This window comes from Mauremys mutica, chromosome 1 (genome assembly GCF_020497125.1).
Source record: "Mauremys mutica isolate MM-2020 ecotype Southern chromosome 1, ASM2049712v1, whole genome shotgun sequence".
Lineage (NCBI taxonomy): Eukaryota > Metazoa > Chordata > Testudines > Geoemydidae > Mauremys > Mauremys mutica.
In genome coordinates this window covers 357,215,465-357,229,849 of record NC_059072.1, presented here as the reverse complement: position 1 = coordinate 357,229,849, position 14,385 = coordinate 357,215,465, and the positions used below count along the sequence as shown (strand labels likewise).

At 53.8% G+C, this 14,385-nt stretch overlaps 1 protein-coding gene across 1 annotated transcript in view; it reads right to left on the bottom strand.

The window, feature by feature from the left end:
* The window catches only part of LOC123373980 (short transient receptor potential channel 2-like), a 28,216-nt gene that overhangs the window by 8,360 nt on the left and 5,471 nt on the right, over positions 1-14,385 (bottom strand). Inside the window, exons 3-9 of the mRNA XM_045023348.1 lie at positions 9,685-10,377; positions 8,830-9,036; positions 8,210-8,374; positions 7,315-7,489; positions 5,385-5,585; positions 4,126-4,288; positions 22-114 (exon numbers count right to left, since the gene is read on the bottom strand). Coding sequence (XP_044879283.1) covers positions 22-114; positions 4,126-4,288; positions 5,385-5,585; positions 7,315-7,489; positions 8,210-8,374; positions 8,830-9,036; positions 9,685-10,377 — 1,697 coding nt within the window. The remainder of the gene's footprint in view (positions 1-21; positions 115-4,125; positions 4,289-5,384; positions 5,586-7,314; positions 7,490-8,209; positions 8,375-8,829; positions 9,037-9,684; positions 10,378-14,385) is intronic.

The window sequence follows — 14,385 nt, the reverse complement described above, 5'->3', positions numbered from 1 at the left end:
CCTGGTTGCGCGAGGCCGTACTTCCCCAGCCGCTGGAACTCCTGGTAGTAAACGTAGGTGTTGTTGAGTCCGCACAGGAACGCGGTGAGAATGATCATGAGGATGAACATGAACCTGTGTGGGGGGAAAGCCCAGAGAGGAGATCAGAGAGGCAGGGAGCCGCACGGCCTGACCTGGAGGACTCTAGTTTGATAAGCCCTGTTCATAGTGGGGATGTGTCCAGCATAAAAATCCACCACTGGCCCGCCCCCAGCACCGGCACCGTCTCAGCCAGACAATTATCCTTCTCATCCTTTAGTACGTTGACACTATGTGCTGGCATACATAAAACCGGCCACACTGGGTCAGACCAAAGGTCCATCTAGCCCAGTATCCTGTCTTCTGACAGTAGCCAATGCCAGGTGTCCCAGAGGGAATGAACAGAACAGGGAATCATCAAATGATCCATCTCTTCACCCGTTCCCAGCTTCTGGCAAACAGAGGCTCGGGACACCATCCCTGCCCATCCTGGCTAATAGCCATTGATGGACCTAGCCTCCATGAACTTCTCTAGTTCTTTTTTGAAGCATATTATAGTCTTGGCCTTCATAACTGTTAGAGGACTTTCCCTTCACCCCCTCCCCTGGTTCTTGTCACGCAGACAGAAAGCAGAAGACCAGAAGTGCGACATGCAGACAAGGTGATGTTTATTGGGGTTAGTTCCAAGCAAACATGGCCACAGCTCTACACGCCGGCAGAGTCTGTTCCCCAGTGTTCCATTCCCAGCTCTGACACCGCAGAGCGTTTACCCCGTGTCTCCCTTCCCAGCTCTGACACCGCAGAGCGTTTACCCCGTGTCCCCCTTCCCAGCTCTGACACCGCAGAGTCTTGCCTGTGTCCCCGTTCCCATTTGCCACTTCCCCATTCCCTATTCCCATTCTCATTTCCCCTTCCCCTGTTCCCAACTCCTCCTCCTTAGCAGGCCCAGCTACACCTGCAATGCACGCCCACAGTCCCACCTCTTACAACTTAGGGTCATGTTCCATTTTGGGTCTGGGGTCTTCATCCCACCCCTTTTGTACCCCATGAGAGGGGTAAGGAGTGAGGTTGTGCTGCGGTCAGGGACGGGCATTTCTTTGGTTTTCTAGTGTTTTATACCTACCCTCCCCAAAGCCCCTTTGCCCCTCCCGACTGGTTGCTTGACTTTGCCTTGAGATAGGGGTTGAGGCAACCTTAAAATGTGCTCTGGAGTAACACTTTAACTGCTCGTATCTGTTCCCATTGTACTAACAAATCCAGCTGGCTAGGCAGAAGCAACATCAGTGTCTTTGTCCCTTGTTTACACATTTTAGTATTAGAGTATCAAAAAGTCAAAACCAAAATTCTATCTCAGGCTAACAAAAAGACCTATATACTAACAACAACATCCTCTGGCAAGGAGTTCCACAAGTTGACTGCGTTGTGTGAAGAAATACTTCCTTCTATTTTTTTAAACGTGCTGCCTATTAATTTCATGTGGTGACCCCTAGTTCTTGTGTTATGAAAAGGAGTAAATAACACTTCCTTATTTACTTTCTCCACATCAGTCATGATTTTATAGACCTCTATCATATCCCACCCCCAGTCTTATTAATCTCTCCTCATACGGAAGCTATTCCATACCCCTAATCATTTTTGTTGCCCTTTTCTGAACCTTTTCCAATTCCAATATCTCTTTTTTGAGATGGGGTGACCACATCTGCATGCAGTATTCAAGATGTGGGTGTACCATGGATTTATATTAGGGCTGTCAAGCGATTAAAAAAACTGATCGTGATTAATCGTGCTATTAAAAAAAATCATAATTAATCGTGCAATTTTAAAAAATCACAATTAATTGCATGATTAATTGTGCAGTTAAAAAATAATAGAATACCATTTATTTAAATATTTTGGATGTTTTCTACATTTTCAAATATATTGATTTCAATTATAACACAGAATACAAAGTGTACAGTGTTCACTTTATTTTTATTGCAAATATTTGCACTGTAATAAACAAAAGAAATAGTATTTTTCAATTCACCTAATACAAATACTGTAGTGCAATTTCTTTATCAGAACATGCATCCGACGAAGTGGGTATTCACCCACGAAAGCTCATGCTCCAAAATGTCTGTTAGTCTATAAGGTGCCACAAGACTCTTTGCTGCTTTTACAGATCCAGACTAACACGGCTACCCCCCTGATATTTATCAGAACGGTTGAACTTACAAATGTAGAATTATGTACAAAAAAAACCTGCATTCAAAAATAAAACAATGTAAAGCTTTAGAACCTACAAGTCTACTCAGTCCTACTTCTTGTTCAGCCAATCGCTCAGATAAACAAGTTTATTTACATTTGCAGAAGATAATGCTGCCTGCTTCTTGTTTACAATGTCATCTGAAAGTGAGAACAGGCATTTGCATTGATGGCACTGTTGTAGACAGTGTTGCAAGATATTTACATGCCAGATGTGCTAAAGATCCATATGTCCTTTGATGTTTCAACCATCATTCCAGAGGACATGCATCCATGCTGATGACGGGTTCTGCTTGGTAACGATCCAAAGCAGTGCGGACCAACACATATTCATTTTCATCATCTGAGTCAGATACCACCAGCAGAAGGTTGATTTTCTTTTTTGGTGGTTTGGGTTCTGTAGTTTCTGCATCAGCATCTTGCTTTTTTAAGACTTCTGAACGCATGCTCCACACCTCGTCCATCTCAGATTTTGGAAGGCACTTCAGATTCTTAAATCTTGGGTCAAGGGCTGTAGCTATCTTAAAAATTTCACATTGGTATCTTTTTGGCATTTGTCAAATGTGCAGTGAAAGTGTTCTTAAAACAAACAACATATGCTGGGTCATCATCCGAGACTGCTATAACATGAAATATATGGCAGAATGTGGGTAAAACAGCAGGGGACATATAATTCCCCCCCAAGGAGTTCAGTCACAAATTTAATTAATGCTTTTTTTTTTTAACGAGCATCATCAGCATGGAAGTATGTCCTCTGGAATGATGGCCAAAGCATTAAGAGGCATATGAATCTTTAGCGCATCTGGCACGTAAATATCTTGCGACGCCAGCTACAACAGTGCCATGCGAATGCCTGTTCTCACTTTCAGGTGACATTGTAATTAAGAAGTGAGCAGCATTATCTCCCACAAACAAACTTGTTTCTCTTAGTGATTGGTTGAACAAGAAGTAGGACTGAGTGGACTTGTGGGCTCTTTTACACTGATTTGTTTTTGAGTGCAGTTATGTAACAAAAACCCTACATTTGTAACTTGCACTTCCACAATAAAGAGATCACACCACAGTACTTGTATGAGGTGAATTGAAAAATATTATTTCTTTTGTTCTTTACAGTGCAAATATTGTAATCAAAACTAAATATAAAGTGAGCAGTGTACACTTTGTATTCTGTGTTGTAATTGAAATCGATATATTTGCAAATGTAGAAAAACATTTAAAAATATTTAATACATTTCAGTCGGTATTCTATTGTTTAACGGTGCGATTAATCACGATTACGTTTTTTTGAGTTAATCGTGTGATTTATATAGAGGCAATATGATATTTTCTGCCCTATTATCTCTCCCTTTCCTAATTATTGCCAATATTCTGTTTGCTTTTTTGACTGCCGCCGCACAGTGAGTGGATGTTTTCAGAGAACTATCCACAATGACTTCAAGATCTTTCTCGAGTGGGAACAGCTAAGGACCCCTATGCCACTGCGGCTCTGTCTGCATAACCCCATTGTGGAGATGAGGCTGTCAGCCAAGGAAGGGGTTTTCCATCACCCTAGGAACACTGTCGCCCCGAGTGTTCTTCCCTGGACCTAGTTGGACTTGTGCCGGGAGGTAGGCTGGCACAGGGGTCTCGGTCGGGTGGGTGGGGGGTTTTCACACCCTGGCTCTGATGTAGCTTCGGCAACCTAAGTATAGACCAAGCCATGGACGTGGATCCACAGGGATGGGGCTAAGGCATCCTACCAGGGAAACATGGGGCAACATGCAAGGCAGCTGCCAGTGAATAATATGCAGTGCCAGCCCCCCGGGCTGCCCAGCAGCTCATTCCCCAAGGTGGGGGGGGGGGGCAGAGGGATTCAGCCCCTACCGGATCATGTCGTCAATCATCTTCCCAATGGAGATCTGCAGGGTGCCCAGGGACTCATGGGCGGGCAGGATGTAGGCCAGGCGGGTGAAGCTCAGCATGCTGGTCACTGCAAACAGCACCTCGGCGACGAACTGGGGGTCTTCGGGCTGCCACTCGTGCCGTCCTGAACACGGGGAGAGGAACCTCAGAGACACAAGGCTGGAAATCTGGGGGGGGGCCATCGTTGTGTGGCCTACGGGATAAGGCTCTGGGACTGAGGGCTATTCCTGGCTCCATCACTGGCCTGCTGGGTGAGTCCCTGTCCCGCCCTGTGCCTCAGTTTCCCCACCGGCAAAATGAGGATAATGACACAGACTTACCATATAAAAGTGCCTCTAATTGTCATTCCAGAGTCACAGCCATGCTCCAGTTAGCTCCCCAAAAGCAAACCCTGCCCCCAGGGCGGGCTCCTCAACCCCCCCTCCTCCATCAGTGCTTCGCCAGCAAGAAATAATCACAACTACCAAGGCCCGGCTCTTATCACTTTATGCCAGATCCCCACAACCAGAACACGGCAGATTTGCTCCCTGCAGAACGGCCTGACGCTGACCCCTGCTGGCGGCCGGGGAGAATTTCCTGGTTCATTCAAGCGACCGGTATTTTAATTTACTGTATTATAACAATCACGTTTTCTTTCATTAATGCTGTTTCTCTGCTAACATCAGTAAATGCGGGGGGGGTGATGTGTTCTCAGAGCACCGCTTGGGCAGGGAATTGACGGATTCCCACCTTGTGAGGCCAGAGAGATCCGAGTCTGATCACCCAGCTAACACAGGCCAGAGATTCCCTTCACATCGAGCCAGTGACTTGTGGGGGGAGGAAAAGGTCCAGCCATGAGCTGGAAAGGGAAATCTTTCAAAGCAGGGTATGCGGAGGTTGAACAGAGGGGATGGGACGGCTCGGGGGGAGGGGGCCTGGGGAAATGATCCAAAGCCAGTCGCCAAGCCACTGACCCTGCCAGCACTGACAGGCCTCCTCGTTGGTAAGAGGCCAAGGAGCGAATAGGCCATAGAGAGCTCCTCTCCCCCAGAGAGAGGTGTCTCTGCAGGGCAGGGCCGAGGCCCAGCAGTGGGGCAGGGGGGAGTGAGGCAGAGCCATGCAGTAGCCATGCTGGGGATGAACGTGGAGCACTAGACACGCCGAGCGGGAGGAGCGGGGCCGGGCCAGCGGCTGGAGGGGGCGGAGATCAAAGCCGGGGTGCCCCGGCGGTGGCTCCTCACCGGCTCTGGTGAAGTAGTAGCACTCCGGCGAGGAAGGGGCGTCCAGGCAGTGCAGGTGGCCCCTCCCGGCGACCAGCACCCGCAGGGCGAAGGAGGCCAGGTACAGGCTGAGGATGACGACGTCCAGGCAGTTCCACAAATCCAGGAGGTAGCTGTGCAGCCCCTCGATCCACACCTCCTTGCACTCGTACCAGAAGAAGCCTGCCAGGGCGGGGTGACGCCTGAGCACCAAGCCCCCTCGGGCTGACACCTCCCCAGGGGGTGGATTGGATTCAGCCTCTGGGCAGAGCTTTCCCCTCTGCAAATTGGGGGGAGGAGGAGGGAGGAATCATCCTTTCTTCTTCTCCCTCGTCTGCCTTGCGTCTCTGCCCCGTCAGCTCCCGTGGGCAGGGTGTTCGTACAGCACCTGGCACAGCAGGGTCCTGATCGCAGCTGGGGCCTCCAGGGGCTTCCGCGATACAAGTCACGATGACTCCTCGCTACGGCCCCCTAAATGCTCCACCCTGGAGAGATCTGCACCCTGGAGAGATCTGCAGGCCGCTCCCAGACCGTAGACTGACCCAGCACCCAGCCTTGCCCCCATGGGGAGGGTTTCACCATTGACTGCAACGGATGCAGCATCCGGCCCTTAGTTCTCTTATCCCTTCCCCACGGATCGGTGCCTCCAGCCCTTTCATCCCCATCGCTGCTCTTCTCTGAATCTCCTCCCGCCGCCTGCCTCCAGCAGCCCCTTGGGCACTGGGCTTAAAAAGAAAAACAGCCCCGGGAGCACGTAGCCTGCGGCAGGCGATCGCTGCCGGTGCTCACGGGAGGATTCCGACCCTAGGGGCTCAGCTCAGCCGATTCCAATGGGAGAGTGCGGCTCCCTTCAGAGCTAATTGATTATCGCATCGTACCAGGGCCAGGGAAACCATCCACCCAACTCACTCCTGTCGGCTGTTCTCTCTTCCCCAGAGCCCTGGGGCCCGTGTTGCCTGCTGGAGGCTAATTTCTCTCCCCACGTCTATCTGCCCTGAAACCTCCTGTCTACGTAGGAGCTGAGAAGACCTTAGGGACACAAAGCCCTTCAGGGGGCTGGATTTGGGACTGAAGATTATTAACAGCCGCTGCCTCTGTGCTGGCTTCAGCGCGGGCAGTGAGAGGTCTCGGCCCAGCTCCAGACGGGCGCGTGTCCCTCTAGGAACTGCCACCAGGCCCCGTGCTGGCCGTCTCAGCAGAGGTAACAAGAATTCAGTCAGCCCTGGAGAGGAAACCCCCCTTCACGCCTCTAGACCCAGCCCCCGCTGCTACGCATTGGGATGGGGGGCGGGGGGACTGTGCCCAGAGGGATTCGGGGATGGGGGGGGCTGTGCCGAGAGAGATTCAGGGATGGGGGGGGCTGTGCCCAGAGAGATTCAGAGGTCAGGCTTGCTGTAGCCAGAGGGATTCGGGGGGGCTGTGCCCAGAGGGATTCAGGGGGGCAGGGGGGCTGTGCCCAGAGGGATTGGGGGGGCTGTGACCAGAGGGATTCGGGAGTGGGGGGGGCTGTGTCCAGAGAGATTTGGGGAAGCAGGGGGGCTGTTCCAAGGGGGATGGAGGGGGGCTGTGCCCAGAGGGATTCAGGGGGGCAGGGGGGCTGTGCCCAGAGGGATTCCAAGGTCAGGGTTGCTGTAGCCAGAGGGATGGGGGTGCTGTGCCCAGAGGGATGGAGGGGGGGACAGGGGGGCTGTGCTCAGAGGGATTTGGGGATTGAGGGGGGCTGTGCCCAGAGGGATTCAGGAGTGGGGGGGCTGTGCCCAGAGGGTGGGATTCCCTGGGGTGCAGACAGTTGACACAGGGCCTAAGCACCCTAGTTAAGACAGCGGCAGCCACCTGCTTCTCCTTGAATCCTGTGCTTTTGTTGTCCCCTGCCAATGCCCCTCCCTGCCAGGCGACAGGGGCAGCTACCTACCAGCCACCCAGACCATGTGCAGGGAGTTCTCCCACACGATCTGACTGCGTCCCAAGAAGATGTGATGCTTGTGCTCCAGGAACAAGGACTCCACCAGCAGGAAGATCAGGAACCAGAGGTACGAGGCCGAGTGGAGGAGGAACTTGATCACTGGGATCTTCAGTATTTTGCCAACCTGCCCAGGGATGCACAGGCAGCGTCACACCTCAGGGCTGCAAAGAGTCCCACAGCTGCCAATGGAGGGCAGAGACCCACAGCCCCACGCTCATCCTGGCCTGCACAGGGACCCATTGAACTCACTGTGGTGGGGGGCTGCACAGACACAACGACTGCCTCTCCTTGGGTCATCAGCACCACCATGCAGAGCTAAGGGAGGGACTCTGTTAGCAGACAGCAATAGTAGGCTGTTACCCTACAGCGAAGCAGCTGTTAGCGGAGGCCACGACACACACTGAGCCAGTGTGTTGTGTAAGGATCTCCCCGAGCAGATTGGGGCCCAATATGCAACATATAGTTGAGCGAGGGGGAATATTTAAGCATAAAACTCCCCCTACCGAGCATTTGCAGCAGCAAATCTGAAGTGCTGGAACAATGGAGAATAAACTCAGAAGGGGCAGAGATATGGTGGAGTTCAAATTCATGGGATATGGGTGGATAATTCACACCCACACATTGTTGGCTCGGTTCTAGGGAGAAAAATCAGTAGAGCTGCAATCAAGTTTCCATGGGCACGTAGGGATTGCCAGCCTGGATGAGACCCGAGGTCTCTCTAGCCAGTCTCTGGTCTCTGAGGGCCAGCACCGGCTGCACCAGGAGGCATAAGAACCCTGCAGTAGCAGATGTGGGAGAATCTGCCCCCTTGTTGGGTCCCATCGCGGCCTGGAAGGCTGCTCACCCGCGACTTTGGGGCAATCCAGTACACCAGGCACAGGAGGGGCATGGTCAGGAAGATGGAACAGGAGACGAAGAACTTCCAGAGCGTGTTGCTCCCGCGCCAGCCCGACAGGTTCCCGCACCAGATGGACGACAGCACTTGTTGGCAGATGGGATGGGCAACAAACTGATCCGGAAGGACGAGACGGGAGGAGATCAGTCAATTGGGAACAAAAATATTTATAACCACCAGTAGCTTTCTGTTGCCCCAGCCCTTTCAGCCCCAAAGGTCCCAAAGCCGTACACAGGCACTCTCTGTTTCTAAGGAGCCCTCACCTACCAGTGACATGCAGCCACCTCTTGGGTGGCACATGGTTTAGCCGCTGCATAGCTGCACTGCACAAGGGCTATGGGCATGGGGTGAAGGATGATCCCACAGCCAAGTGATATTCAAGGGGGGGAATTTAGAGAGGAATGGTGCACCCTGGAACCGGGACCCTGGGGTTCACACCCTGACTCCCAGGGATCGTTAGTGACGTCTCATCTGAAAGACTGTGCCTGCGGCGCCCCCTAGTCCTATGCTGAGGTATTGGCTCAGTGCTGAGCGCCGCCTAGGGACACCAGTCTCCTCCCTGGATTCACCCTCTTCTGGTTGTAGTTGACGGCCAGCCGGAGCCGGGCGAGGTTGGGGATGCCCTCCTCGAAGGCCTGGCTGTCCAGCTCCTCCTCCTCCTCCTCGCTGTCCCCCAGGTCGTTCAGCACGGCTGTCACCTCGCTCTGGTTACGGCACATCCCCAGCAGCTCAAAGGCGAACTCCTGGCTCAGGAGCTCCAGGCTGAGGTACTCTGGCTGCGGGAGGGGAACAAGCAGGGGCACAAGGGGACAGTACCTGAGCGCAGGTCCCATCCCCTGCTACTGCTGCAAGGATTTTCCTTGTGCTCTTTGTCTCTGGTCGGTCATGGCTTTGCCTCCTTTATTTGTGCAGGGGGCTGGAGTTGCTGACCTCTCAAGGTCCCTTCCAGCCCTCACAACAAGAGGTGCTCAGAGTGAGAGGGCCGCACACGTACATATGTAAAATTAACCTGTGGAACTCCCTGCTGCAGGGTGGGAGAGAGGCAAATATCTCAGCCAGGTTCAATAGAGGATTCGGCTCCTGTGGGTGCCAGGATGAACATGTTTGAACATCTCCCTGGAGTGGAATGGGGGGGAGGCAAAATTCGTCCCCACCCCCCAACCCCTGGCTCACACTGGGGAGGGATGATGACTGTTAAACCCCCAGGGTCCAAATTCAGAGCTGGTAGAAGCAGGTGTAACTCCACTGAAGTCTAGCATGTTGCACCTGCCTCTCTTCGCTCCCTGGGTCCTGCACACCCGTCACCCCAGGGGAGGTGGAACCCTATATTCTGAGTACACAACCACGGCTACCCACAGAACAAGGATGGACGGAGAGCGGAACGGAGACCCCAGCCTCAGCATGGAGACTGCGGAGAGCCTCACCTTGAACTCCGGCTCCTTGCAGGAGAGGCGCTGCAGCTCCCGGCTGAGCTTGAAGGCGGTCAGAATGGCATCCTCGCTGGCGATGGAGAGGTAGGCCCGGCTGGCGATGCCCTTGTAGGTGTTGATGCGGAAGAGGGAAAACTTGAGCAGGTCGTACTTGCGGCCGTTGCTGCACTCCAGGCAGGTGCAGGAGATCTTGTGGGGCCGGGGGATGGCGTGGCCTTTCTGCACCAGCATGTCCACGATCTCGTAGAGGTCCTTCTCGCAGGCCAGGGTGAGCGGCGTCACGCCGGGGGCGAAGCGGGCGTTGTCGATGGAGCGGTCGAAGAAGGCCATGGAGAAGGACTTGATGTCCATCTTGATGCTCTTCTCCTGGTCCAGCCGGTCCAGCAGCATCTTCACCACCTGGGGCTGGTTGGTGTCCACGGCGACCAGCAGGGCCTCGTGGATCTGGCGGAAGTCGAACTTGACGTAGCGCAGCAGGGTCCCGGTGATCTCCCCACCGCCCGTGCGGATGGCCAGGTTGAGGGCTTCCCGCCACGCGCGGTCCTCACTGTCGGCCTGCTGTTGCAGGATCCCGTCGCTCCCCTGCAGCAGCTGCTGCACCCGCAACAGGTCCCCCTCCTGGATGGCGTCGAGGAGCTCGCTGGGGAACTTCAGCTTCCTGTTGACTATCTCCCTCCAGTTGGGTTGCTGCGAGGGGCAGAGAGTGGCACAGTGGTGGGCATGCCTCTGCGTAACCCCCACCTGGAGCCAGGGCTCTGCCGCTGGCAGGCTCCCAGCACCAGCTCCTTGGAAAGGAGCCCGCAAGCTGCTGGAGCCCTGGCTAGAGGTGGGGACTGGGCGGCCTGAGAATGGCAAGCTCCTTTCTGCTGAGCAGAATTGATGTTCTCCTCAGTTTCATGCGTGCTAGGCAATAGCAGCCACAGATGGTCAATTTCACATGCATCTTTCACAAATGCCATCATGTGGGGGGTTAGAAATGGAATTTTTAGGGCTCTCCAGTTTGCCAGGAAATTTCAGTAAATTTGCTTTCATTCCAAATTGGAACAAATACCAAAATCCCCTGTGAACCCAAATCCCTGAAGCATGGCCAGCTGCACCCAGGCGTTCTGAATTCCACCTCCTGCTCTAGCCACTAGAGCACTTTTCCTCCCAGACAGGAGCCCAGACGTCCTGAATCTCAGTCCCGATTTAGCCATCAGATCACGTCCCTCCTACGAGTAGCTAGTAGCATCCCGAGATCTGCAGGGCAGGTATGCCTGGAGAACTCGCAAACCCGTGTAACCTGGATGTATCTGGCTCTCAGTTATGCTGGAGCAAAGCCAGAGTCGCTCCATTGAGGTCTGTGGAATTACTCCGGGGACGTACCTGAGAGCAGAACCCAGCCCCTCCCCACGGCTGTCAATTGGTTGGAGCTACCCAACAATGAATTTGGCTCAAGGATACGGGCTCGAGCTTCTGGCATCCAGTGGTTCTTTCCCATTTAGGGGGACTGGGCTGGCTTGAACTCTCCCTTCTGCCCCCCATACCATCAGCCCTTGCCACCATTGGATTGTTGTTGGTTTTTTTTACCTCAGTGCTAAGAGGCCCCCGGTGAGATCTCCCCTCCTCTGTGCTAGGTGCTGTACGTACACACAGCAAGAGCCAGTCCCTGCATCCAAGAGTTTACAGCTCAAAGGGACAAGACGGAGCGAGGAAGCTGAAGTTTTATTCTTCCCTTTTACAGATGGGGAGGGAGATTAAGGGACGTGCACAAGGTCTTGCCCCTGGAGTCTGCAGCCGAGGCAAACCCCTGTCCAGGGCCTCGCACACAAGACATCAGAACCTGAGTCAGGGAACTGAAACTCCCCCAGGTAGACAGGCCATCACAGGCCACCACCTCACCCACCGCGCTCTCTCAGTTTGGATCCAGCAGCACGTTTCAGACCCAGCCTCGCCCCCACGCTGCCATTCTCTCTCTGAGCAGCAGAATTGTCAGGAAAGAGAAGTATGTTGGAATGGGGGATGAGAGAGCCCTGCTGCTAGCTGGGAACCCCTCTTTCCCTTACTCCTCCCTTTCCAGGCTCAGAGATTGCCATTCCCCGCGTAACAGAACACATGCCGCCTCGGGAGAAAGGTGGTGGCACTGCCTAATTACCTGCTGGCTAATTAGCTCCCCAGGTTTCATTAAGCACGCCTGATTGAATTCACAGCTTGGCTATTTCACAGCACCTCGACTGCATTAGAGCCAAATGGGGCTGGAAACCAGCCAGGGATGCTCTTTAAAGAACAAAAAACAAGGTGGGGGCTGGGTGCCGGGCTCAGGCACAGCTGCTCAGAAGGGCCCTGCCAGATACAGCAACAGCCTGCGGCGGGGAGAACAGCTCGGAGCATTCACAGTGGCAAAGAGCCGGGAACGGCCCCTCTAGGGCAGCGGTGGGCAAACTTTTTGGCCCGAAGGCCACATTGGGGCTGTGAAACGGTATGGAGGGCCGGGTAGAGAAGGCTGTGCCCCCCAAACAGCCTGGCCTCCACCCCCTCCCACCTCCTGACTGCCCCCCTCAGAACCCCCGACCCTTTGAACCCCCCCTGCTCCTTGTCCCCTAACTGCCCCCTCCCAGGACCCCCCCCCGCCCCTAACCAACCTCCTGGGACCCCACCCCCTATCCAACCCCCCTTGCTCCCTGACTGCCCCCTCCTGAGACCCCTGCCCCCCAGGACCCCACCACCAATCCAACCCCCTCCCCGACCCTTTCGGAACATGGCCCTGCAAACGTGGGTGGAGGACTCAGGAGGAGCAGGGGCAGCCACGCAGCCGGACAGAAGCAGCAGTTTCCCCTTCAAAGCGCCGCTTCTCTCTGGCCAGCTGCGCGGCCACCCGGTGCTCCTCCTGCGTCCCCCAGCCGCATTCCCTGTGCTCTCGCCACCTGCACCGCCCGCCTGCTCCCCTGCCCCCGCAGTGCAGCCCCTCCCCGCCCCCTCCCCTCCCCCCGCGGGGGTGCTGCCAGCACAGTGAGCTGAGGCTGCAGGGGAGGGGCCGGGGGTTTAGGGGCCAGACAGGACGGTCCTGAGGGCCAGATGTGGCCTGCGGGCCATAGTTTGCCCACCTCTGCTCTAGAGGCTGGTCCACCTGAAGGATAACAACCTACCACCGCTGCCAGTAAATGGAGTCACTCCTTTAGCTCCAGTGGTAGGGGGCTGTGCTGTGCTGTGGCACTGGTATTCTGAGGTTCAAACCCTGCTGGGTGGATGGGAACAAACTGTATCATTTGGTTCATATTTAAGTCCCTGTCGTGCTCACTTCCTAAGAATATGTACGAAGAACAGAAGAGGTGAAGGGGGAGTGAATTCCAGGGGACTATCTGCACCAGGCACCTGATTGTGAGAGTGATGCTTATCCAATCAAGCAAGAGAAACAATGCCATGTGGCTTCAGCACCCCAATTGGAACTAACCAACTCGGCTTGGTAATCGACCATTTGCAAGGAACTAGTTGCAAAGGAGCTGTGGCTGGAGAATAATTCAGCCTGTCACATTGGCTAAGATCAGAGAAGTCAGGAGAGCTAGGTTCAGTTCCCAGCTCCGCAACTGACTCACTAGGTGTTGTGGGGCAAGTCACATCCCTGTTCGGTGCCTCATTTTTCCCATCTGTAAAAGGAGGGGGGAAATGAAACTCAGAGAATGTCAGAGATCTAAATGGGCTGGAATAGCACTACACAGAAATGTGGCATAGGGAGATCGTTGTAATTAACTCAGAAGGCCAGAAGGAACCAGCATGATCATCTGTTCTGACCTCCTGCACATCACAGGCTACAGAACCTCACCCACCCACTCCTGTAATAGACCCCTAAACTCTGGCTTAGTTACTGATGTCCTCAAATCCTGGTTTAAAGACTTCAAGTTACAGACAATTCACCATTTACACTAGTTCAAACCAGCAAGTGACCCGGGCCCCACGCTGCAGAGGAAGGCGTCTCTGCCAGTCTGACCTGGGGGAAATTCCTTCCTGACCCCAAATAGGGGGCTCAGTTAGACCCTGAGCATGTGGGCAAGACCCACCAGCCAGACACCTGGGAAAGAATTCTCTGTAGTAACTCAGAGCCCTCCCCAGCTAGTGTCCCATCAATGGCAATTGGGGATATTTGCTACTAGCAGTCACAGAAGCCTCATGTGGCACTGTAGGCAATCTCATCAGACCAGCCCTCCATAGACTTCTCACAGTCCAGAACCTCAGTATACCCGATCTCAGTCACTTGCAAATGACACAGAAGCAGGTCTGTGGGGAAGGAGAGAGGTACAGTCTGGGATTCCAAAGAATGTCCTAAGTTCAGGGGAGCAGCTGCTCAGATGGCTAAGCTGTTGCATCATTACCTGTTGCACAAACATAGAGCGAGAAATAGCTTTCCTGTTAACCCCAGAACTTCTGCAGTGTCCTCTGCTTCTTTCGAGCGTGACTGATTAATATTTTCACCTCTGAGGTTGGGTTATTAACAGTAACTAAATACACAGGACAAAATATTCATTTTATATTACTAGATGCTCCTGTCCAGATCGACTCCAAAGCATGTAACATACAGCACCACTAAAATGCAGCCACCTCTGGAGTGGAGGGAAGCAGCTGAGCAGAGCACAGTACAACTGTGTGCATTGGGGGGTGGGGGATATTTTGGATAAGGACTGCCAAGCAAATCCCCACCACTTACAAGCATGAATTCAAAAG